Raw genomic sequence first — 22369 nt, forward strand, 5'->3', positions numbered from 1 at the left:
CTCCAGAGGTGATAGCACACAGCTTGCACTGGCTCCAAGCTCAGGAGCTGAAACTAAATCCCTACGACCAGAGATTATTCATGTCCATCAGGGGGATTTGTAAGGGGAAGAATGGCCTAGGATAACATTAGCACAGAGCTGTATCTCAGCCAGCCGAATGCTCCTGCTGAAACCCTGTTGCTAGTGACAGGGAAAGCCAATAGACTGGAATGGACATGTGCCAGCAGGCCTACAGAAATCAGGCTTTGAAACTATTAAACGGTCTGGAAGCCTATACAGATTCTTTACTGCCATTTGTAGTTACCACTTGGTAAAAGGGGGAGGTCCCTCTGTTCTCAGCCTCTACCACTAAATTGTGCTGCAGAGGAAAACAGAAGGGTCCATTCTCTCTTGCCCCACTCAGACAAGCCCTTAGGTATCTATCCATTGATACTGAGGTCATGGAGGAGCATGGATAGAGTATTACTACAACCAGAGTCTGAAACCAGCTCTGAGCATTTGCAAGAAGAGTGACCCATCATATCTGGACTCTCCATTTATTCCTAGGGAGTGTCCAATCCAGAAGAGTCACCTGATCTGTTATATTACATGCACTTGCAGCATTATCGCAACCCTAAAATCAACATCCCCATGATGATAGTCCCCCAGTGCTCAGCACAGGCTCTTGCACCCATGACACTATCTACACCTGGCACTCAGCTCCTGCTCCATTGCTCACACCTTGGCCAACACTAGTGCTAATTCCACCCTGGTGCCCAAGAAGCAGTCACCTGTGACCCCTGGATAATTGGTACTACAACACTAAGGGTGGGCAAATTATCTTTTGAAACTGTTTTTGAGGGAAAACTGGGTTTTCAACTACACATTTTGCTGCACAATGCATCTGCTTTCTGCTGAATATTTTGGCTTTAATCATACAAACCAGAGACCTCAAGACCAAAACGTTTCAGCACTAACTCAAAAGCTTTCATTTAGCAGGTGATGCTGCACTGCCTCTGGGAAGGTTTAGTTCAGGTCTCTTTATGATCTGGGCTCCATTTTTACTGTGGCAGAAGATTAACAGCAAGAAGGATGCCAATCAACTGTGCAGCAGCTGGTGGTGGTGAAGGCAGAGATTCTCAAAGGGGCCTGTTTTATCCAAGTCCCACTGCAAGGCAGTAAGACCTGGGTGACTAACTCCCGCCACTCTTGAAAATCCCAGCCTAAAATACTCAGGGTCCAGAAAAGCGCGTGAGTGATAAGATGACACCAGTTGCAGGGAACTCAAAAGACTGTAAGTTAGTCCTAACTGCAAAGAAGTGCAAGGGATATGCAAGACATCTGGTATACATTCTCAGAAGGGGGAAAAGGCTGTAGCATTCTTGCAATATTGAAACTGGCAGGCCTCTGTAGGGTTAAACTTTTCCAGGACTGTAGCAGGACTAATGCTTTCTACCTTTAACATGTTTAAAAGCTGAATGATAACTATAGCTCAGTGGTTGTTGAGCAAATGATTCCCATCCATCAACTAAGGTGCTTCTGTCCTTCAGCAGAGCAAGGTACGAACCTCTTCCCTTCCACTTGCTTTCACAGGCCTCGATCCTGAAAACACATGCTTAACATTTGGGTTGGTCTAATAAAAGATATCAAATTCACCCAAGGAACCTTGTCTGCTTAACATTAGGCACTGTGAACCAACTGCCAGGGACTGCAGACAGTGACACAGCTCACACGCAAAGGCAAGTATGTGCCCAATTCTTTGCAGATGCAAGGCCACGCACAACCATATTTTCTCCTTGCCTGTTTGATTGGGGATAGTCAGGACTAACACCTACCAAAAAGAAGTCACAGCTGTAAGCCATCTTGAGATTTGCCATACTGCTATAACTAGTCCGAGTCTCCTAGTCCCAGGACCATCCTTCTACCCTAATATTTAGAGTATTAATGCATACTCAGACTGGACAAAGCAGCTTTACTGCTCTAAGAGGCTGTGCCTTTCATTTGACTAAATGTGTTGGCACCGATGGTCAGTGGACCCTGCAGGTCCATTTAATCTTTGCTTCTGTGAGATCACAGGGTACAGCAGAACCAGACACATCTAGAAATGGGACTAGCGTAATACTTGTTAGGTCTGCTTCCTATGCATTTGTTTCAAATGACAGGACCCCACACAGTCCACAGTCCCTGCAAGCCTGTGACAAGAGCAAGAGTGATCCAAGCCTGCCTCTTCCTCACACTTAAATTCCCAGCCAAACGGTGATAGCGCAGTGCCTCTGTTTGAGGGTGAAGCAGCATGAAATCAATCCAGAGTAGCTTCCAGCTTGGAGATAGGAGGGGTTGACTTTGGTTTGCAAATAAAATTCGAGAAAGCAGGAAGACACGCTCACATCCTCCTAGGCAAAGAGCAGGGACAGGCCAAAAAAAGACACCCTTCAGCTCTAAAAGGAGGAGCTAGTACAGTTCCACCCTAGCAAGTGCACAGATTCCTTAGGTGTGCATGTCCGTGTGTCCCTGAACACGTGGGGGAACGCAGCCAGACTCGGAGCAAGGTGAATTCCTGATAGACACAGTATTCTGTGGGCACTCCCCAGCCCCAAACAGCTCTCTGCTGGGCTCCTGCATATTTACAAGTGATCTTAGAACCTGTGAAAGGAGAAACAGAGTCACTGCTTGGGTAGGGAAATCCTCAGGACAGGACAGGGCCTTACATTTCCCTTTTGGTTCCTACTAAGACTGACTCTGGACCTGGACGGGGACCCAAAATCTGTCGTCACCGGCTGTCCAGTCCTGGATGCTGCTGCTGAGGCTGCATGCCCTTCGGTGCCACCAAAGCCATCTTGCAGGAGGCACCAGGTTTTACTTTTGCAAGTATTTTTTTTATTGAATACAAACATTTGCAAATACAAAAAAAGTGAACCCAACACGTCCCTGCTGACTGGGCAGGCAGCGCACACGGTAGTAGAGAAAGGGCTTTAGTGCTTTATAAACTTCCTGAGCCTGTCAGCCTTGGCTGCCCTGGGCAAACTAATTTGGTCAGAGAACCCTGCTGCCACCTGGTGGGGAAGGCTGGCACGACACCATCCTGCACCACCTGTTTGGAGCAGGTATCCGGCTGCAGCTTCTTTTCTATGATGTGAATAAGGCAGAGCCCAACTGCCGATAGGAAACGCTATCCCATTAGAGACCAGCAGCCCGCAGGATCCTAAAGACAACCCCTGTGCTGGAGGGAGAACAAACGCAGGATGATTTCACATCTTGCAAGGGCCAGAAGGATGCGGATTTGCAACTGCTGTTCCTAGTCTTTACCTTCCTCCCCTTTAGACACAGTATGGTGGGCAGGAGAGGCTGCAGGCTGATATGCATGGGCACAACCCTTTTCAGACTGTGCAAAGGAGAGGACAAAAAAAGAAGTTTTTTCCCTGAGATCCCTCAGCCCAGGATACGACTTCCCCATCCCATCCCTGAACATACTGGACTCACTGACACAGTGAGGCATTTGGCTGTTCATTAGAAGTATTTACCCTCACCAAGGGGTAGGGCTGGGGAGAGCAGCGAATCCCCATGCTGCACGTGGGCTGATGGTTTTAAAAGGGTCTACAGACACCTTCAAAATGACGTACCAGAGGCAATGAAAGCTTTGCCTGATAACCCCAACAGAGAGGAAGCTGGTGTATCCCACTACAAAGAGGTGGGGGAAAAGGGTCTCCCAACGTGGGGAGAGCTGGCCTAGAGACAAACCCAGCAGCGGCTTCTGAATGGAGGTTTGAAGACCATCATGCAGCTAAATATCAAAAGGAAAGCATTTCTCCCTCCAAATGCAGCTAAGTTCTTTCTATCCCTAACCCTCTCCTCATATAAGTGAGTCAGTGCCATGGTCCTAGGTCTTCGTTTGTCCTTTGTGCTAGGACCTGCAGCTCCTCTTGGCAACAGCGTTATAACGAGAAGTCCCCAGACCTGAAGCAATGAGGCAACTCATGGCTCTGAAGTCTCTCAAGCCCTTCCAAACCTTCCCAAAGCAAGGGGATGCTGGGAAGGATGAAGGACATTTCCCAAGCACAGCTTTGTCTGGCTGGGGGGACAAGGGGAGAACTAGGCACTGTGCTATCCTGAGGGGTGGGGTTGTATTCATACTGATGAACATGAGAATAAAGCGCCAATCCTCAGGAGGATGCTGCAGCTGTCAGCTGGTGGGTAGCACCAGTATCTCATCAGTCCCCCTTATGAGAGGCAAGGGGGCCCCATGCCCTTCGTACACATCACAAGGCAAAGGAGCCTCTTTGTATGGTTCTGTTCAACAGCAGGAAAAAGCAGGGAGGGAGGGACATCCTTCAGATGCCATCAGCAGCCATCAGCACTGCTGCACAGGGGATTTCACTCCTTAGCCTTGTTCTTATTTTTCTGCTTCCAAATCTTGGACCACCGGAACTTGTTTTTCCTCTTGTCCATCTCCTGGCCTTCACGAGGCCCATCTGTGGGTGAGAAGACAGCACAGGACATGAGTTCCTTGTCCTCAATGGGACCCAGACCCAGGGGGCTCCCAAAAACGAGAGTGCTTACCCAGCTTCTGGATCATGTCTGCCAACATCTGATCCTCCTCTTGCTCTCTGTGAGGGAAGAAAGAGGCCCGTGTTAGTCAGCACCCAATGCTCCTCAGGGGAACCCAAGGGCAAGTCCAGAAGCCTGCCCCTCTGCTCTGTCCCCCTCGGAGTAGGGGTGACACCTGTGAAGAGCACTCCACCAAGGCACCTCCTCCTCCAATGCCCCTCTGCCATGCCCAAGCCCAACAGGGCCAGTCACCCTCACAGGCTGTGCCATGGAGACAGAAATCACTTGGGCTTCCCTCCTACATTCAGCTTCAAAGGGAATGTTAAACCCAGAAGTAAAGAAGCAGCCAAAAGGAGCCTGTGAAAAGGATGGGGTCAGGGTCCTCCGGTTCTCAATGAGGGGGAGCAGAGAGGTGCCAAGCATGCCACTACATTGCAGAAAAGACCCAAGAGCTTCCCATCCTAGCAACAGTGCCCTCAGGACCCCGAGAGGCTCCAGGTGGGTCTCCTCAGCTAGAAGCAGTGAAGCTGCCTCCATGAGGCATGTCAGGCAAGCTAAGCAGCTCTGCTGTGGGACCATGCCAACTGGTTGCTCCCCCGTCAGAGCTACATGGCTTCTGGTATGAGGGCCGCACAGCTGGGGATGGGGATGGTAGGTTTGCTGTGCAGAAAGCTCCTACAACTCAAATGCACCGGTGGAGAGAGTCCCCCTGCCCCTTGCCCTCATGCCATTGTCCTGACTGGGGGCAAGGGAAAACGTCAGTACATCGGTGACTGAGGGAGGAGAGGGGGCTTAAACTGAGACCCAAGCCAGCCTTCCCATACCAGAACTGTTTGGCAGAGGGGAGGGCAGCAGCAGCCTGCAGGTCATCTCATCATTCCCTCATCACCCGAGGTCCCGTACCTGATCCTGTCCTCATCCAGGCAATCCACGATATCGTTTCTGTCGTTGACAATCCTCACGTATGACTCCAGCAGCTCCTTTTCTCGTACCTTCTCCCAGGACGTCTTCAGATTCTCTGCACAACACAAGGGGACCCGTTCACACCAGCAAGCTCTACGCTTACCTGGCTCTGCCTCATGCCCGATACCTGCCTCCGAGCTGCAGGCCATACACACACATGCCTGCTTCCCATGAACAATATACTTCTCACAAACATCGACCTTCCCTCACCCATCCCCATCCTGCCCGAGTCATGGCTCTCCTCCCCTATCAAACTGTAGACGGGACTGGATGCAGGTGAGAATCCACACAGAGCCCCAGAGGTCTCCAGTCCAGCAGAAAACAGGAGTCCACAATGGGCTAAAAGCCCCATAGAGAGACCTGCACCAGTCAGATCATGAATGCAGAGCCTGAAGTTTCTGCTTGCCCAGAGCCTGGACAAAACCCCTCACCGCAAGGACAGTGTACATGCTGGGCTGGCTACTAACCCGGTTTGCTCATCAGACACCGCAGCTCATTCTCCGTATTCCACTGCTCCTCCTCCAGCCTTTGCTGCTTCATTCTGCAAGAGCCCCGAGAGGCAACAAGGTCAAACCAGGGGAATCCTGCGTCACTTTGGAGCAGACAAAAGATTCTAGACGGGGATTCCTAGAGAGAGTCAGGGCAATGCAGCCAATATTAGGGATTTTCTGGGCTGCCCATATGCCACCTACACAAACAGGCTTCCCATCCTAGCAACAGGGACTGTTGTCCAAGATGACTGCTAAGCAACCTCCTCCTCACGGCACCCAACATGGCATTGGACTGCTCTTCCCTTGTCTAGGCTACAAAGGTGAAGCCCCATCAGCTAATACGTTCCAAGGTGCTGATGATACACAGTTCTTCGAGCCTGCCTTGCCCCAGTGTCTCCCCCTCTATCCCCACCTGTAAGGGGAGCAGTCAGGGCTCAGCTTATTGCTCAGAGGTAGGAGAGGACAGATGGATGCATGGATAGATTTCTGGTTGTACTCACTTGTACATCAGCTCTGACTCCAGTCTTAGCAGCAGCTGCTTTTCATGGATCAGTTTGAACCAGTCCACCATGAGGGCATCCTCAGATTCATCTGCACACAAAACGAAACACCACTATGTCCTCTCACTGCTGCATTTGCTACAGCAAGTCCAAACCCTCTGCAGTGATGGTGCATGAAGGGCAGCACAGATTCACCTACTCTAGACACAAGAAGGCTTACTTGTCCATACTTGGACATGGACTGGGCCCGACACAAGTAGCCCTTGTTACTCAGGCTACAGACAGTGCGCACCACGGATGGCTGCAGAAAAGCTGGCTGAGTTTCTCCATCTTAGGCTGTCCAACTCGCCTTCAGTGCAATCTGCCCCTCTATGCCAGCCTGAGCTTTTCCACATCAAAGCCAGTCTTGAGCAAGGCCCACAAGAGGGAATCTTGAAGTCCCAAAGACATCTTAGAAGCAGCCTTTGAGTCCTAAACCTCAGCCAACTGGCAATTTAGCAATGATATGCTGGGACCATGTGTACAGAGACAGGCAGAATCAGTTGGAAGTCCATCTTCCCAGCATTTTACCTAGCTCCCACACTATACCTGGAGTCCCACATTCAGCGCACACTCCTAGGACAGAAGACAAATACGTATGCAGATGAGACAGACTGGGGGAATTAAGTCTTGCCTGTCCTGACTCCAGTCTAAGGCCTCCCTTACCTCCTTCACAGCCGCGCAGCTGTTTCTCCAGATCGACTCCTTGCTGCTCCAACTCATCCAGCTGCTTCTCGATATCTCGCACCTTCCCCTGGATTTCCTCCTCCGGGATATAGTCTGGATGGAGCTGAGGGACAAAGTCACAGAGGCTAGAAACAAATGCTAGCCGCTCCCACGGGACAGGGTCTATGCGGCACTGAGAAACTAGAGGGAGACAGGCTGGAATATGTCCTCTCTCTCAGGGCCTCCAAGGTTAGAGAAGACGAGGCGATTCTCCGCTGAATAGGCTGTACTGGACACTATGGCAGGGCCCTCGCTAGCCATCTACCCTGGCTCCTACCCTGGGGGTCTTTAAGAGGAGGCCAGATGAACATCTTGCCAGGGTCTTTTGACCCCAGTACTCTTTCCTGCCATGGCAGGGGGTCAGACTTGATGATCTGCTCAGGTCCCTTCCGACCCGACCAACTATGAAACTATGCAGTCCCCTCCTGTAGCCTTTAGGAGACACAGTGTGTGGCAGAAGACCTTGGCCATAGCAAGGGGGTAACACAGGCTAGGGCAGCTCCCATGATATGTTCCTTAGGGAAGGTCTGTAGGTGAGCCCTGCTCCTAATTTCAGGGCTGTGATCCACGCTCCAACTTCCACCTTTCCACAGCATACAGAGAATACTGCGTCTCCCCCAAACCATAACTCTGCCCGTACCCCAACCCTGTAATCCCCACAGCCCTCTTCTGCTCCCCCTCCACCCCGGCAAATTAACTCTCATAGATGATATCAGTCATGAAGAGGGAGTTGCATATAGACTTCACGGTGGAGCTCAATTTCAGAAGAATAAGATTAAGATACCAATTCTTTTTGGTGGCAAAATGCAGGCCATGCTGCCTCCACCTCCCTACCTTGGTTGGAGATACTGGCTCATTCGCAGGGAAGCTTTGAGGAACAGAGGGTTTAACTAGAAAGAAAAAAAAGAGCAACTTTATAGTATCTCAGCAGGCAACTCGCTGGTGACTAGCTAATCCCGGATTAGAAATGGAGCCGTTCTAATTCCCTCCAACAGAGGGCAGCAGCAACATGCGCACTTCAATTAGTACAGAACAACGCAGGAAACCCCTTCCACCCTCCTTCCTACTGCGCATTATAACTCTGCAGTCGTGCCCACAACCCCTTCGCTTCGCTCCCTACCCTCAGTTTGTCCCATCATCCCAAACTGTGGGACAGTCTCTGCCTGCTTTGTGACACTCAGGGTGCAAACAGACGTCGTCCGATGTCTCGTTTTTGCCGCAATTAACTTTTTTAGGATGGCACAAATTGTGAGCCAATAGACATTGCTACCCTGTTCGCACTATATCAAATGAAAACCAGTGGCACGACAAAAGGTAGTAACAGACTCTGTCACTTTATTGCAGTAGGGGTCTATTAGCTTTGTGGCAGGAGAGTATGAGCAGCCTGAGCTGCTCCCACTCTCCAGCCACCTTGAGGGCTCCTCAAGCCCCCAGAGCACCTGTCTGCTTTCAAAGAGGTGCCCCTGGGGAGCCTCAGGGTGCCTCTCCGTAAGTGGGGAACTCTAGGCTCCCTGATCATCCAGACCCGCTCCCCCATGATTGCAGGGGACAGGTCTAGTGGAAGAGAGAAAGCAGGGGGATCGTATCACCCCTTGTCCCGCACCATCAAAACCAGGACATTTGGTGACAGTGATCTAAAGCAACACAGACCTGCTGGGAATTTACAGAAATGCAGCATGGAAACACGGTGCAAGGTCTGAGTTCAAAGAAAAAAAAGTCTCATACCCACAGGCTCTCCTTCTGCCTTTGTAACCCTCCAGAAAACAGCTACCACCAGCAGTCTGCCCAAGTCAGAAATACTGCTGGCCTCTGCTCTCTCTCTTTCACCCGAAGTAAATTTTAACAATATTATTAGCCTTTAAAAAAAAGGCTCACAGACTAATGCTTATACAACAAATAATGAGGGAAGGCTGGTACTTCAGAGATCCAGGTTCAAGTCCCTGCTGTGCCAAATGTTTCCTATGGGGCAAAAGGCAACAACCTTAGACCCTCTGCGCCTCAGTTTTCCCATCTGTAAAATGAGGACAATTGGCATGGCTTTACTGCTCAAGGATATTAAGGATGGACATAATATGGAAAGCGAGGCACTTGGACATTACAGTGAGTGGGACAATGTAGTTACCCCAATAAACAGCAGATGCAGTAGGCAAAAAACACGTTTAAAAAATAGCAGGGGAAAGGAATGGTCCAAGATTAGTTTGTGCATGAACATGGGAGATAAGAGGCACAGTGCATAACCCCAGGGCAGCCACCTAATACTCCTTGGCAGTCACATAGTTCATTACTAAAAGATGCAGTTCCCAGGTCATCAGGGAAGAGCTCAAGGACAGGTCTCAACACAGGCCCAGCCCTTCAGCAATCTCTGAGGTGAGTCCCTTTAAGGTGGAAGCCCCATCAAAACCATCAGTGACTAGGGACAGACCAAGAAGTTTGGAGGACGCAGCCAGCGCAATGCGGGGTCGGAGACAGACAAAGCAATCTGTGAGCTTAGACAGAGACTACTGCTTTATATGTAGAGCCCTTTCTGTCCCACGACCTGCATGCACCTTCACTCGGTGCCACAATCCGATTCTCGTGAAAGGCTCTCTCTCCATACAAGAGAGAAACTCAGACTCAGGTGGAGAAACAGCAGTAAAATCACTGTCCACAGACAGTGGGAAGGACTCAAACAGAACTATGGGATCTCAACTCCTAGCTGCTTGCTCAAACATTATAGAAAACACTGAGGATATTGAAGCAAACCAGTATACCGAAACCCAACCACAGAATCTATATCTTTATTAATCTTTCTAGAGGGTTAGAGGAATGATATAGTTAACTGGCTGTTTAAAAATACGCTTTCTGTCCTGAGTTACTGGGAAACTAAAAAAAGGGCCTTTTACTTAGCCCTATAGAAGGGACATGATAGAGGGTCAGGCCCTCTGTCCCTAATCCAGTCCACAGCAATGGTAGATGAAGATGGTGGGTCACAGTATTGAGAGAAAAGCCGATCAGCCTAATTTGAAAAGCCAGTAAGGAAACTGGCTGCAGCACAGACATGCAGACTGGTCTGTTTTATACAGTCTCTCAGACTGGTCACTCAGTTATAAATGAGAGCTTTTGTATCCACATCAGACCATCTCCTAAAAAACGAAGCAAGACAAGACTTCATGTATGTGGAAGCAACTGCTGTGGGTAGTGGCTATTTCACTCGTAGAAAACAGGAGTGTTAACATGGAACTAACTAGCATGTTAAAATCTCAATATCCAGGGAAATTGTATATTCGTTGTTTCAGAAAATCCCAAGGGGCAGCCAGATGTCCAGCTAACTGGTGCTGACGGATTTTCCCATGTGCTTTTAACCATGCAACTATAGCAGTGCCTAACAAGCAGCCAGACATTGGACCCTGCTGTTCTAGGTGCTGTGAAAACACACAGTAACATGTGCTCCCAGCCCTAGTCGTTGAGACAGCCAGCCAGGGACGGGACGAACACCAGAACAAAGCCAACGGTGCAACAGCAGTCGCCATCGTGTTAGTTCTGTGCCCTTTTTGTCTGGGTTTGGATGGGTTCACACTCAGCAGGGGAGTGGAGGCATCATCTGAGTCACTGCCAAGCTGGGGGTCCTTCCCCTTCTCAGGTGAAGGCTAAACCCAGGTGAACCCCATTTTATACCCTTCCTCCAGGGCAGAAGCCCCTACTCCAGCTGCAACAACCAGGCACAGTTTCTAGCTGGCTTTTAGTGAGACCGTGTTAAGCTAGCAAGCGCTGAACACACAGCTCTTTTTCAAGACAAGGCCACAGAGGCAGGCTTGGTAACAGATCTCTGGACAGTGCCAGAAACTGGTATCTTGCCAGCAAGCACTGCTGCCAGGCTGCCCAAAGAGAGAGCAGGAGACGGAGGCTTTCAGTTGCTAGAGCCAGAACCTTACCTGGAGCCGTGACCCACTTCGAGTGACCCGACTCCTCCTCCTTGGCAGGGGTGACAGGCTCTTCCCATTTTTGCTTGGGTGTTTGCCAGCTGATAGAGAGCTCCCGGCCAGGGTACAACTTCTTCTTCTGAGGCAGTGCCGCAGATGGAGCTAAATTGGAAAGCATGGAAAGGGTGAGAACTGCACCTGCACCTCTCACCCAGCAAAGCCAGACACCTTCAACCGCCACCTTTGCTACTAGTGCTACACCTGTTCTCAGCTCCACAGCAACTGGGTACACCCTACACAACAGCTAGACATACCTGGCACAAATCTCAATCTAGTTCCCATGATAGAAGGGGTTTGGTGATCAAACTTCTGTTAAATAGCTGGATTATTCCCAAGCAGTGGCATCGCTGCGCCTCCATGCCCCACACACTTAGCATTTGCTTTGTAACTATTTTCTATATATTTATGTCATCTATCCATTGGGTGCTTAAAGTGGATTGCCCTAATAACTTTTTTCTAGTACCTTCCTGGAATGGAGATAGACTGCCTAGACTGTGTTTCCCATAACCTCCTTCCTTTCCCCTCATTCCCTTTAAGGGCAGGTGCTAGGTTTGCCCTTCTCCAGTCTTCTGGGATTTCCCCCATCCTGCACACAGAAGATAAGTCACCTGTGGCTCAGCAGCTATATCAGGAAACTTCTTATGAACACTAGGGTGAATTTCATCAGGCCCTGATGGTTTGAATATATCTAACTTCTCAAAATGTTCCTAACCCCTTCTCTCTCACCTTATTCTGGCCTGCAATGTTATTCCATTCTCCAAATTAATTAAGTCTTATCTGGTCACAGTTAATCCTTTTTAGTGAAGACTGAAGCAAAATAGTCACTAAATGTTTCAGTCCTCTACTAGCCACCCTTTATTTGCTCTTCTTCCTCTTTAAGTAACGGACACATACTTTCCTTAGTCTCCCTTTACTTCTAATGTATTAGGAGAACCTTTTCTTGTTGCCTTTTATGTCCCTTGCTAATTAAAACTCTTTGCACTCAGCCCCCCTGTAGGGATAACCCCGTCTGTCTGTGCTATTCCTCTATACTCATCCTTAGTCTGATGTCTTTGTTTGCCCTTCTTATAAGAATCTATTTGGATGTTCAGGTCCCTAAAGGGCTCCTGAAGCAGCCAAGCTGGCCTTTTACTTTCTTTTGTCTGCATTGGGAGAGCTTCTTTCACCATTTGCAATCCTGCATTCCTTTATTCTTTGGACTCTTTGAAAGAGATCCTACTTTCCCTGAGTTTGCTGAAGTCATAGATTCATAGATGAAGATCTACAAGGTTCCTTCTGAACCTACTAGTCTGACCCCCTGCCATGGGCAGGAGAGAAAACTGGGCTCAAATGACCCCAGCCAGGTAAATGTCGAGCCTCCTCTTAGAGTCCATTATTTTGCTAGTCTCACCCTTTCCGGGTGATCATTTCATGATTGCTTTCACCCAGATTCCCTTCTCATTTTCAGCCAATTCCTCCCTATTAAAATGGCCACTCCTCTAATAATCACCTCAACCTTCAGAGACAGAAACCTACAGCAAAAAGTGCAACCAGACCTTTCTGGAAATAGGAAACTCTTCCACTCCCTTCTGCACCCACACAGAGAAACTTCAGGTAAAGTAAGACTCGAGGAAGGACATAAACCTGAATTCCTCCTACTACCAAGGGTTGTTTGAACTGAACATATGCACAAGTCTCTCCCTTTTTTGCTGAAAAATGTCAAACGTTGATGTTTTTCCTTGTAACCCTATTCTCTAAGCCCCACCAATTACTGGGGCAATTTACACTTTGAGTGCCTAGACATGTTTTACAGGAGGTTAGAGGGAGACACGTTTTAGTTAGAGCGGCTCTCGGGAGCTGCTCTAATTAAAACACCCACAGCGTCTCGTGCATTCAGCATCCCACGTTTCAAAATGGCATCAAGGACACTTTAACTAAAGCTTGTTCAATGATCGTTAGTTAAAGTGCTTCCGCTGCCATTTTGAAATGCGGAAAACTGAATACATGAGAAGCTGCAGCATGCTGGAGCTTTCCGATTAGATGAATTGAGTCTGCTCCGACACGTTCCCATTAAGACGCATCAGAGCACATGTATAGGCACTCTTTATTTGTAAACTGTTTATTCCTCAACCTTGAGTATATATATCAAGCCAAGTCCAATTCTACAGCGTTTAGTGCACATGACAAGACTTGCCTGCAGTTGAAAGCAGACAGACATGCCACCACAACATGGCAAGAGCTGTAGAAAAGGATTCTGGTCTTGAAACAAAGACTGCTAAGCCAGAGAACAATTTTTTAATAAGGAGGAAAAGAAATCATTGGAAACACAAAGAGAAGAGAGTATAAAAGGATGGTGAAATGAACAAGAAATCAAGATTAAAAAGAACTGAACATGCCAGGAATTTGCAGAGGCAAACCCCGAGACAGTGTTAGGTCTCAGAGTGTCAACTGGTAGCAAAGCTTCCTTCTCCTGCTCCCTCCCAACTTTCCTCTGAAAAAAAATGTGACAGACTTATCAACAGCTCCTGTTTACTTGAGGAAGAAGAGTAGGTCTGTAAGCCAACCCTCATGATTGTATTGCATGAGAAACAGGAGGAAAAATATTATCAAAGAAGTCACACAAGAGTCAGCAACAGAAAACAGCCTGTCATGGGAAATGCAGGGGGAGAAGGTCAGTCCCATGGTGAAGGGAACAAGCTTTTGTTGGAAGGTATGAATCACAGCAGTATGCAACACTTCTCCTCTTGCCTGTTCTGCTGTCCTGTGACCAAAACTCTGGTTTCAGATAACAGCAGTAACAATATTTATTGCCAGTGACCCCATTCCCTGTGGATGGGAGGCTAACGTTTTGGTGGCAGCCAGTCTATTTTTACCAGTACACACGCATCTAACAGTCCTAGATTGTCTTGCACATCCCATGCTCATCCATGCCATGCTCTGTTTTTTTTTCAAGCCCAAATAAGACAAAGGGGAGGGAAGAGAGAAAACATATGGGGGGGAAGGGGGAAGACCCTTAATGAATTTCCAGGTCTACCACTGCAGTTCTCCTTCAGGCCCCAGAGGACATACTGAAGAAGCTTTCACCTCCCAGTTCCATGTGCCATCTCACACTTATAGCACTGATCATCAGGGCATTACTCTCCCCAGGTTTTAGAGACAGTATACAAGCAGTTGCAAGTGATTCCAGGAAAAGGGGGAAACCCCTGTGAAAACCTGGAGAGAAAACATCCCACACTACACAAATGCCACTGGACCAAAGCCTGGGGAAAGCTGTGTGATGCGGATAAAGGACTAGAGACAGTTCTACAATTATGGTATTTAGAGGTGCACCAATAGAGGTTTTTTTGGCTGATACCGATGGCTGCTTTTTAATGAGCCATAATCAGCCAATACCAATCCAGTTGCTGATATGCAGTCAGGCAGCTTGAAGAGCAGCATCCGGCTGGTAAGTCTGTTGTGGGAGAATGGGCGAGTAGGGAGGGCCAGATCAAGGTCCCCACGGTGAGGGAGGGAGTGGGGCAGGGACAGGTGCTGCACAGCTGGGGAAGAGCACAGAATGGAGCCACGAGCAGCTCATCCAGGGGATTTGGGCGGGGGGGAGGGGCAACTCCCACTGCTATGTGCACCCTGGGAGGGCAAAGGGGGTTGTGACCCCAGATCTGCGTGTGGGGCAAGGATGGGATGCTGCTGCAGGCTGGGGCAGGGCGGTGCTGAGCTGTTCCTGGCAGGGGGCTGGGCCAGGCAGCACTTGGGGCAGGTGGCAATGGCACTAGGGAGGGAGCTATGGGGTGGGGTACTGCAGCCACCCCAAAAGTCGCTGTAGCTCCCCTCCCAGCATCGCCACTGCCTGCCCCGAGTGCAGCCCAGCCCAACGCCCCTGCCAGGAAGAGCCCACCACCACCCCCAGCCCGCAGCAGCAGCCTGCCCTCGCCCCACACACAGATCCAGGCACACACACCCCACTCCCACCATGTCCTCCCAGGGTGCGTATAGCCATGGGAGCCACCACCCCCTCCGAGCCCCCCAGATGAGCCCCTTGCAGCTCTGTCCTGCAGCCCACCCCAGCTGTGCAGCACCTGCCCCAGACCCACTCCCTCCTTCACCACAGGGACCTCAATCTGCGCCCCCCCTTCCCTCACAACAGACTTACCAGCCAGACCTGCCTGCTGTCCATGCTGCTGTGCTGCACTCCTGGCTGCCTGCATGGGGCATTTATCAGCGATGATTGCCAATACTGTCAATTTTCCTTATATTGGTGCTAATCTGATATGGGACTGATGTATCGGTGCACCTCTAGTATTAAGCAGGTGGAATTATGCTTTTCACCCTCTCAACCCAGCTAAGAGGAGGCTAGACTACGCCCCCCTCCCCCTCCACTAGTGGAAATTGGACCCTTCAGAGAACAGAGCCCATTAGACCACAGCACAGGGGGAGAAAGATGTCCAGGATGCTGTGAATACAAAGAGGAAATGCTCCCATCATACTTCTGGTATCCCAGATTTACACCTGCAAATGGCATGACACAGGAGAAGTGTTGGATAAGGTTCCTTCCATACTGTGTCTACACCCTTCTTACCATTGTTCCGATTTGCTGGTGAGACAATGGATGAAGCTGGCTTAGTCTCCTTCTGTGCCAGGCTTACTGCTGTGTTCAATACGTTGGAGGTATCTGTAGGCTTCTTAAGGACACCCTGGTCTGAGGCTCTGCAAGGAAATACAGTAGAACTTAGGACACTGCTCCTCTGCCAGATCCTGGCCTGGACTTTACCACCTGCGATCTTCCCTCAGAAAGATTCAGCCAATTCGGGTGCATTGAGTTGAGAAAGGGAAGCTCACCTTCCCCATAACCCTCAGAAGCAAAAGCCAAAAGGAGCTCTTCTTGTGGCTTCTCCTCGTCTTTTACAGCAAGTATTTAAGAACTGAAAGCGTGACGTGAGAGCTCTGCTCGCTCACACATGCAAGCCCTGGGGCTACACAGCTGGTCAAGGGTATTCACAAACACAGCTGTGTACTGCTGCATACTCAGATACACCCTCACTCAACTCATCACTGAAAGCCACTGGCTCTGCTACACTCACTTGTTGGACACGGGCTTCAACTTGGTTCTCCACTCTGCCGGGCTCTCAGATTTATCTCCAGTGCTGTCCACAATTCCTGTCGGAAGAGACGTGAAGTGAATAGGTCTAGGACTGACCCAAACAGCTGATCCAATACAAATCATATGTACCCCTCTGCAGATCCTGGGTAAGGCAACTCCAGGCTTCTTGTGGATGTCAAAGAAGCTACTCTGATGTTAGAGAAGTGAGGCCAATACTACTCAAAGTAGTTTAAGATTAGCTTGGTGCTCCTTTGTTCCTACTTTGTTCAGGGCAGCTTCCCATGACCCATAGATAACAACTAGCTTGTACAGCAAAAAGGTTCTTTCATCCTAACTGATCCCCAAACACTTTTAAACCTCTCCCATCCACTACAGAAAGACATCCACAACGGAGATTATGAGGCAGCTGGTAAATAGCACACAGCAAAAGGAAAAACAGGCTGCTTAGAGCAGGATGTGGGGAACATCCCAGATGAAATGGCAGGGAAAAAACACAGGCCGGTAGCATACATTTATCAAGGACATCAGACTTAAACACTGCTCCTCTTTAAGGAGACACACGCAATCATAAGCGGTCAGGACAGCAATTTCACATCTCGCCCAGAGGATGGCACCTTCAGCATCACCTTGCTTAAGGCATCGTGCCAAGTGTTAGTTCATTACTGATTTGGAGAACAGAATATACCATCTTCCAGATCCCCAAGTCGCCTCAAGATTTCCCCGAGCTGTCTCCCATCACCATATAGCTTGCTAGGTCTGCTGAGATCCCAAGACAACATAGTATGGCAGCTACCACATTTCTGATCTCAGCTCCTGAATGAGAAAGTCTATTAAGGCCTGGACTGGAAGGAATATTACATGGATACTCCTTTACAGGGACAGATGGATCCATTCTGAGCCAAAGATCCCAGAGCTCTGGAGACCGATTGTGTGCTGGCGATTGCTGCAGGGTAAGAGTGCAAGCAACACCCTTATAGTCTAGGCCAGGGCTGTCCAACTTCCCAGCAGCTGGGTGTCAAATGCTCCATGCGCTGCAATAGGGCAAGCCATGAACTCCCAGAGCTAAATGCCATGCTGTGGTACCCTGGTTGAGAATCGCTCGTCTAGGCCTCAGAACAGAGCCCCGGAGCAAGTTCTCTACTGCGAAACAAGTCTCAAAGCACGTGGAGCATCCCAACAGAACACCTATCTCAAACAACAAGGGAACAAGCCACTCACCTTTGGGGCTCTTCCCGTCTGGATTACGACCGAAGTCTGCAGGTTTGTTACCCATCCAGCCTTTCCCTCCAGGCTGAGCGGCAGCCTCACCTCCTATCTTGTTGGCTGGACTCCTGGGTGCAGGCTCTGGGATTGCTGCCGGTCTCAGTCCTGTGGGACCCGTTTTGTTGCCCTGCACTTTTGGATCAGGGCTCAGCCAGCGGGAGGCAGTGGAAGAATGCTTGGCGCTGCAAACAGGAGTCCAATGAGCCTTTACAGAGTTAAGGTCTGTTCTACTAACTTTCACCCCAAACCCCTGAATCAGCCCCTCCAGAGCATGGTAATAGGAGTTTATCTTCCATATGCCCCTCCCCTCACCACCCACAAAAGCACAGTCTAGCCTACTGGAGTTGGCAAGACATCCCTGTCCTAGTAATGCCCCATTATTTCCTGGGTTGGCCTGCTATCCCAGCCAGGAGATAGGAGCAAAAGAAAGTTCATACCTGCTGGGGGCCTGGGAGCCAGCAGTAGTGACCCCTCCAGGCCTGTTCGTAGAGGCATCAGATCCAGGGAGAGCCTGCCTGAGAAAACTACGTGCTTTATCCTTCTCGCTGCTGCCTCCATGTACATCAGAAAAGTTTTTGCTGAAGGCAGCTTTGCCACCTGCTGAAGAGGGAGGTGAATTAACAACTTGGTCTTTGGCAGCTGGTGCTTTGCTAATCGAAGGCCCCGAGTCACCCAAACCAGACTGGAAGAACTTCTCTCGGGCTTGCTGCGTTTTGGCTGCAAAAGTCATCCAAGGTGGTGATGCGGCACTTTCACGCTGATCTGGTTTATTCCTAGCAGGAGGTGACTGTGGAGCATTTAGACTTTTAAAGCCAGGGCTGCTCCCAGCAGATGGCTTGGTGGAACCGGCAGAATCGGAGGTGAAAGCAGTGTCTTTGCTTGCCTGGCTTGTTTTGGCCGATACCTGTGCTGGCTTCTTGGAGTCCACCGCTTTCTGGAAAGCCCCTGAGGCTGCGCTAGCTGAAATGGCAGGATGGTACCCTGTGCTTCTGGCTGGCTGTTGGTGGCTGGTACAGATGTATGTCCCAGGCTCTGTCCCAGATTTGTAGGCCCCGGAGAGGAGCGTGTTCGAGCACTGTTTGCATCTATGGGCAGTTGCAAGAAAGTGTTAGGAAACATTCTCCAGAGAGTCAGGTGAACTCAGCAAGAGCCTGCAGGGACAACTCCAGAGCCAACCCAGGGAAGAAAGGGACACGGGGTACTTGTAAGGGCCATACTATGTGTTCAGTGAGGAAATGCATGCAACTCTCCTACATGCACAATGAAGTATTCCCCGTGTAAACACCAAAGAGTGAACCATTCAGATCACAGCCTGTGGAATGAGAGGTGCTGATGGCAATGAGCCAGTGCTGCGAGTTCCCCGAGGTATGGACATTTGTACCACAAGACCATGAGGAGCCAGATGCTACCAGTAGCAAGTGAACCAGGAGAGGGGCTTCCACAGAGGCATATGGTTTCTAACACTACAAGTCAGGCCTACCCCACCAAGTCTGATCTGAGGAGCCTTTTTACCATCCTGGAAACTGCCTTCCTAGTCTCCAAAAGTTCACTGCAGGTGAAACACAGCAAAACCCCATGGTTAACAGGGTGCTGAATAAGGGAAAGGATTGCACAGCAAGTGCTGCACCCCTTCCTGCCCAAAGATGCTGACCCCCCAGCAGGAATGAACCTCTACATCCCCTGCCAGGGCCATACCTGAAGCAGTTCCTGTGATAGAGCTTCCCATCAACCAGGTGTCGCTGCACCAGGTGCACATGGTCCCCACAGATGGCACAGCTGCTGCTACGCACATTACTGCTCTCTGCCAGGACCCTTTTCTGCATAGAGGAAAGGGGAAAAAATGTGAAGTGGTGGCCATCAGTATTCAATGTACACAAGAGCAATGTTAGAAAGATGCCTGGGAGGTGGGAGAGCAAGTTCCTGATCTGGGACATGCTGAATTTCTGGAGAGGGGCAGCTTCAGCTGGAGAGACCAAGATGAACTCGCCCTCAGAACTACCAACAGGTTGGTGGTTGGGTGCTCAGTACAGGAGACTGAGTTGCAAGTCCCAGTTTCAATCTGGCAGGACAGGGACTGGTGCCTGATTTCCTACCGCCTAGTTGGGCACCTGACTACCGGATTATTGGCTATTCTGAAATGGTGAGGGCTACATTCACTCTCCTGAGCAGAAGTACAGGGGTCAAGACAGCAAAGGGCTGGGTTTGGATGAATTGAATGTTTGCTGGAGAAATCCCAACCACCTACAATCTAAATCAGTGTAAGGAGTCTCAGCTAAAAAGCCAGCTGGTATAGTCCACCAGCAATCAATGAGATGTCCAGTCCAATCGCCGTAGGACTGAACTGCCTGTGAACGGCAGCCAACAAGCAGTCACCTTGGGTGTGGAGTCCATCTATAATAAGCATAGCCCCAGGTTTAATCTCAGGATGGGAGAGCCAGGGGCTTATACAGAGATAGTCAAGATACCACCCTCAGCTAATGGAAACCCTCAGAATATGATGATGAGTCTCTGACTCCTCCAGAAAGGTTAAAGAGTAATGTTTCCTTACCGCTGTCACAGGAGGATTTTCTTTTGGCAGATCCTGTCCTGGCACTGCTGGTCCTGTCTTGGGAGTAGGTGGTGGATAGGCTTGTGATGGCTTCGTGGGGGCTGGCTTAACAGGTTCGGAGATTACTTTTTTCCCAGCTGGCTCCCCACTGACTTCAGAAGAGGGCCGCTTGATTCCAGACAGGCCACCGACTGGCAGGAAGGAGAGAGGAAAACTATTCAATGGAACATAGACCTAACCACCGGTGTGAAAGTTAATTATATTACAGTAATGACCAAATGTCCTGAACAGGGCCCTATCAGGCACTAAGCAAATATGGAGACTATTTTTTTGAAGGACCAACTCCTGGGCAAACTCCATAGGGGGAGATACAAGACCACCTCCCTTCAGATTGCTAGCCGTATAGCCTGGGCAAGACAATGATACCCAGCACTTCTTACTACAGTATCCAAATGCCTCGTAGTCAGCATGTGAAGGCATTTGAACAAGAGGGAGGTGCTCTAATCCCCATTTTACAGATGAGGAACTAAAGCACTGAGAGGCTAACTGACCTGCCCACAGGAAGTCCATGGCACAGCAACCCTTCCAAGACACATGGTAAATACCTCCATTCCTACAAAGTCCTCAAAAAGCCAACAGACTTCCCCATAAGCAGGTAGAAAAAAACAAAGTGATCCTTGAGAAAGGAAAACATGAGACTTCGAGACATCATGGTAGAGTCTAAGGAGAAAGAAACTATGCCCCGTCCTGCCCCCGTCTTCTCCTCTGCAGACAACATACCTGCTGCTTTGCTCTCTGCTCCCTCCCTGATCTGCCACAGACCGCACAAAGGCTGCCCATGCCACTTGTGGCACATGTGCCACAGGCTGGCCACCTTTCAGGCACAGGCCTGGGCCCACGCTACACACAGGAGAACAAGTTCCTTTCTCTCTTTTGTGCAGTGTGTGAAAAAGATCCCCTAAACCCTGAGAAGTGCAAGGAGAGGGAAGGGAATCATGAATCATGGCCAAAAGTCTAGATAGGGCTAGAGAACAACTGCCTGCCCTCAGGAGGGGCAGGGAGAGACTCACTAAAAAGTCAGCTTTCCAGTGTAGGATAGCACTACGGTCCCGAGTGGCAGGGCTGGGGGTGAGGGTATCTCACCCTCTAAGCCGCTGCAAGAAGGTTGCTTGTAGAGTCTTAGGAACAGGTTAGTCAAGCATTTGTACGGGATGGTTTGGCTAGGGATGATCCTTCCTCAAGCAGGGCCTGGTCTAAATGACCTCCAGAGGTCCCTTCCAGCCCTCTCTCTCCACGAGTTAATGTTTCTTCACGCCTTGCCCCCATACAGAACCAGATTCCTTCAGGACCGGAGTGCGGCTTGGCAACAAACTATTCCCTAGCCACAATTTCCATTTTAAATAGCCAAGTGAATGATGAGCCCTCCGAAAAGAGATTCCTTCTCCTTCAGAAAGAGAAAGGGGTAAGAGAATGATAGGAGAGAAAAAGCCCAAATCTCAGAGCTAGACAAAAGCAGCTTCTTTTAAAGGAAACCCGGGCAGCTATCCTAACAAACAGCAAATGCCATTTCACCACAGGGACAGCATTGCAGGTGACACCCAACACAGCAAAAGGTCTAGACTCCAACTACACGCTCACTTTGCACTGATTCTGCCTAATGAGTTTCCAAAACCCAGGACAGGGAAAGGAGGCATCCTGCTCTAATGTCAATGCGTGACCTCAATAAACATCAACTGGTCCCTCGTCTTGAGCTTGCAAAACTTCATTGGCGCCTATGTAATAAACAGGATGCAGAAGGCAAAGGGTCACGGTCCGTGGAACGTGGCGCCTGCTCCTAGTCAGAGGGCACATTCCCCAGCCTGTGGTTCTGGATACATACACCCACCCCAGCTTTCTCATTTTGTAGGACACTGGGGAGGAAAAAAAAAAATGTGGAGCTTTTAATGATGTGGTAAGGCCAGTCCCTCTAAGAATGGGAGCAAGGACCCCCAAACTGGCATGATTCCCACCACGCCGCTCAAACGCACCACAGCATATTTGTTTGAATCCATGATGAAAAATGAAAACAAAGACAAGCCAAAAAAAAATTGAAGTGGGGGTGGGAGGTGAAGAGAAGGGCGAGAGAACGTTCTGCTCCTTGAAAAGTATTTTAAAAACAAGCAATGGCAGGGGAGGGAAGCTTTTGCCTCCACAGCCCACCCCAAACTACTGGGTATTTATGATTCTGATCTGTCCTCTACAGCTGGTGTTCAACCTCTACCAAGTCAGGCATGTCCCTC

At 49.6% G+C, this 22369-nt stretch overlaps 1 protein-coding gene across 1 annotated transcript in view; it reads right to left on the bottom strand.

The window, feature by feature from the left end:
• Positions 1 to 2833: 2833 nt before the first annotated feature.
• The window catches only part of MICALL2 (MICAL like 2), a 35883-nt gene continuing 16347 nt past the window's right edge, over positions 2834 to 22369 (bottom strand). Inside the window, exons 4-17 of the mRNA XM_014610799.3 lie at positions 20091 to 20281; positions 19238 to 19359; positions 17980 to 18627; positions 17498 to 17724; positions 16260 to 16335; positions 15758 to 15885; positions 11155 to 11304; positions 8078 to 8133; positions 7184 to 7307; positions 6479 to 6569; positions 5955 to 6028; positions 5428 to 5542; positions 4537 to 4583; positions 2834 to 4448 (exon numbers count right to left, since the gene is read on the bottom strand). Coding sequence (XP_014466285.2) covers positions 4351 to 4448; positions 4537 to 4583; positions 5428 to 5542; positions 5955 to 6028; positions 6479 to 6569; positions 7184 to 7307; positions 8078 to 8133; positions 11155 to 11304; positions 15758 to 15885; positions 16260 to 16335; positions 17498 to 17724; positions 17980 to 18627; positions 19238 to 19359; positions 20091 to 20281 — 2147 coding nt within the window. The 3' untranslated portion in view covers positions 2834 to 4350. The remainder of the gene's footprint in view (positions 4449 to 4536; positions 4584 to 5427; positions 5543 to 5954; positions 6029 to 6478; positions 6570 to 7183; positions 7308 to 8077; positions 8134 to 11154; positions 11305 to 15757; positions 15886 to 16259; positions 16336 to 17497; positions 17725 to 17979; positions 18628 to 19237; positions 19360 to 20090; positions 20282 to 22369) is intronic.

This window comes from Alligator mississippiensis, chromosome 13 (genome assembly GCF_030867095.1).
Source record: "Alligator mississippiensis isolate rAllMis1 chromosome 13, rAllMis1, whole genome shotgun sequence".
NCBI classification, from domain to species: Eukaryota; Metazoa; Chordata; order Crocodylia; family Alligatoridae; genus Alligator; species Alligator mississippiensis.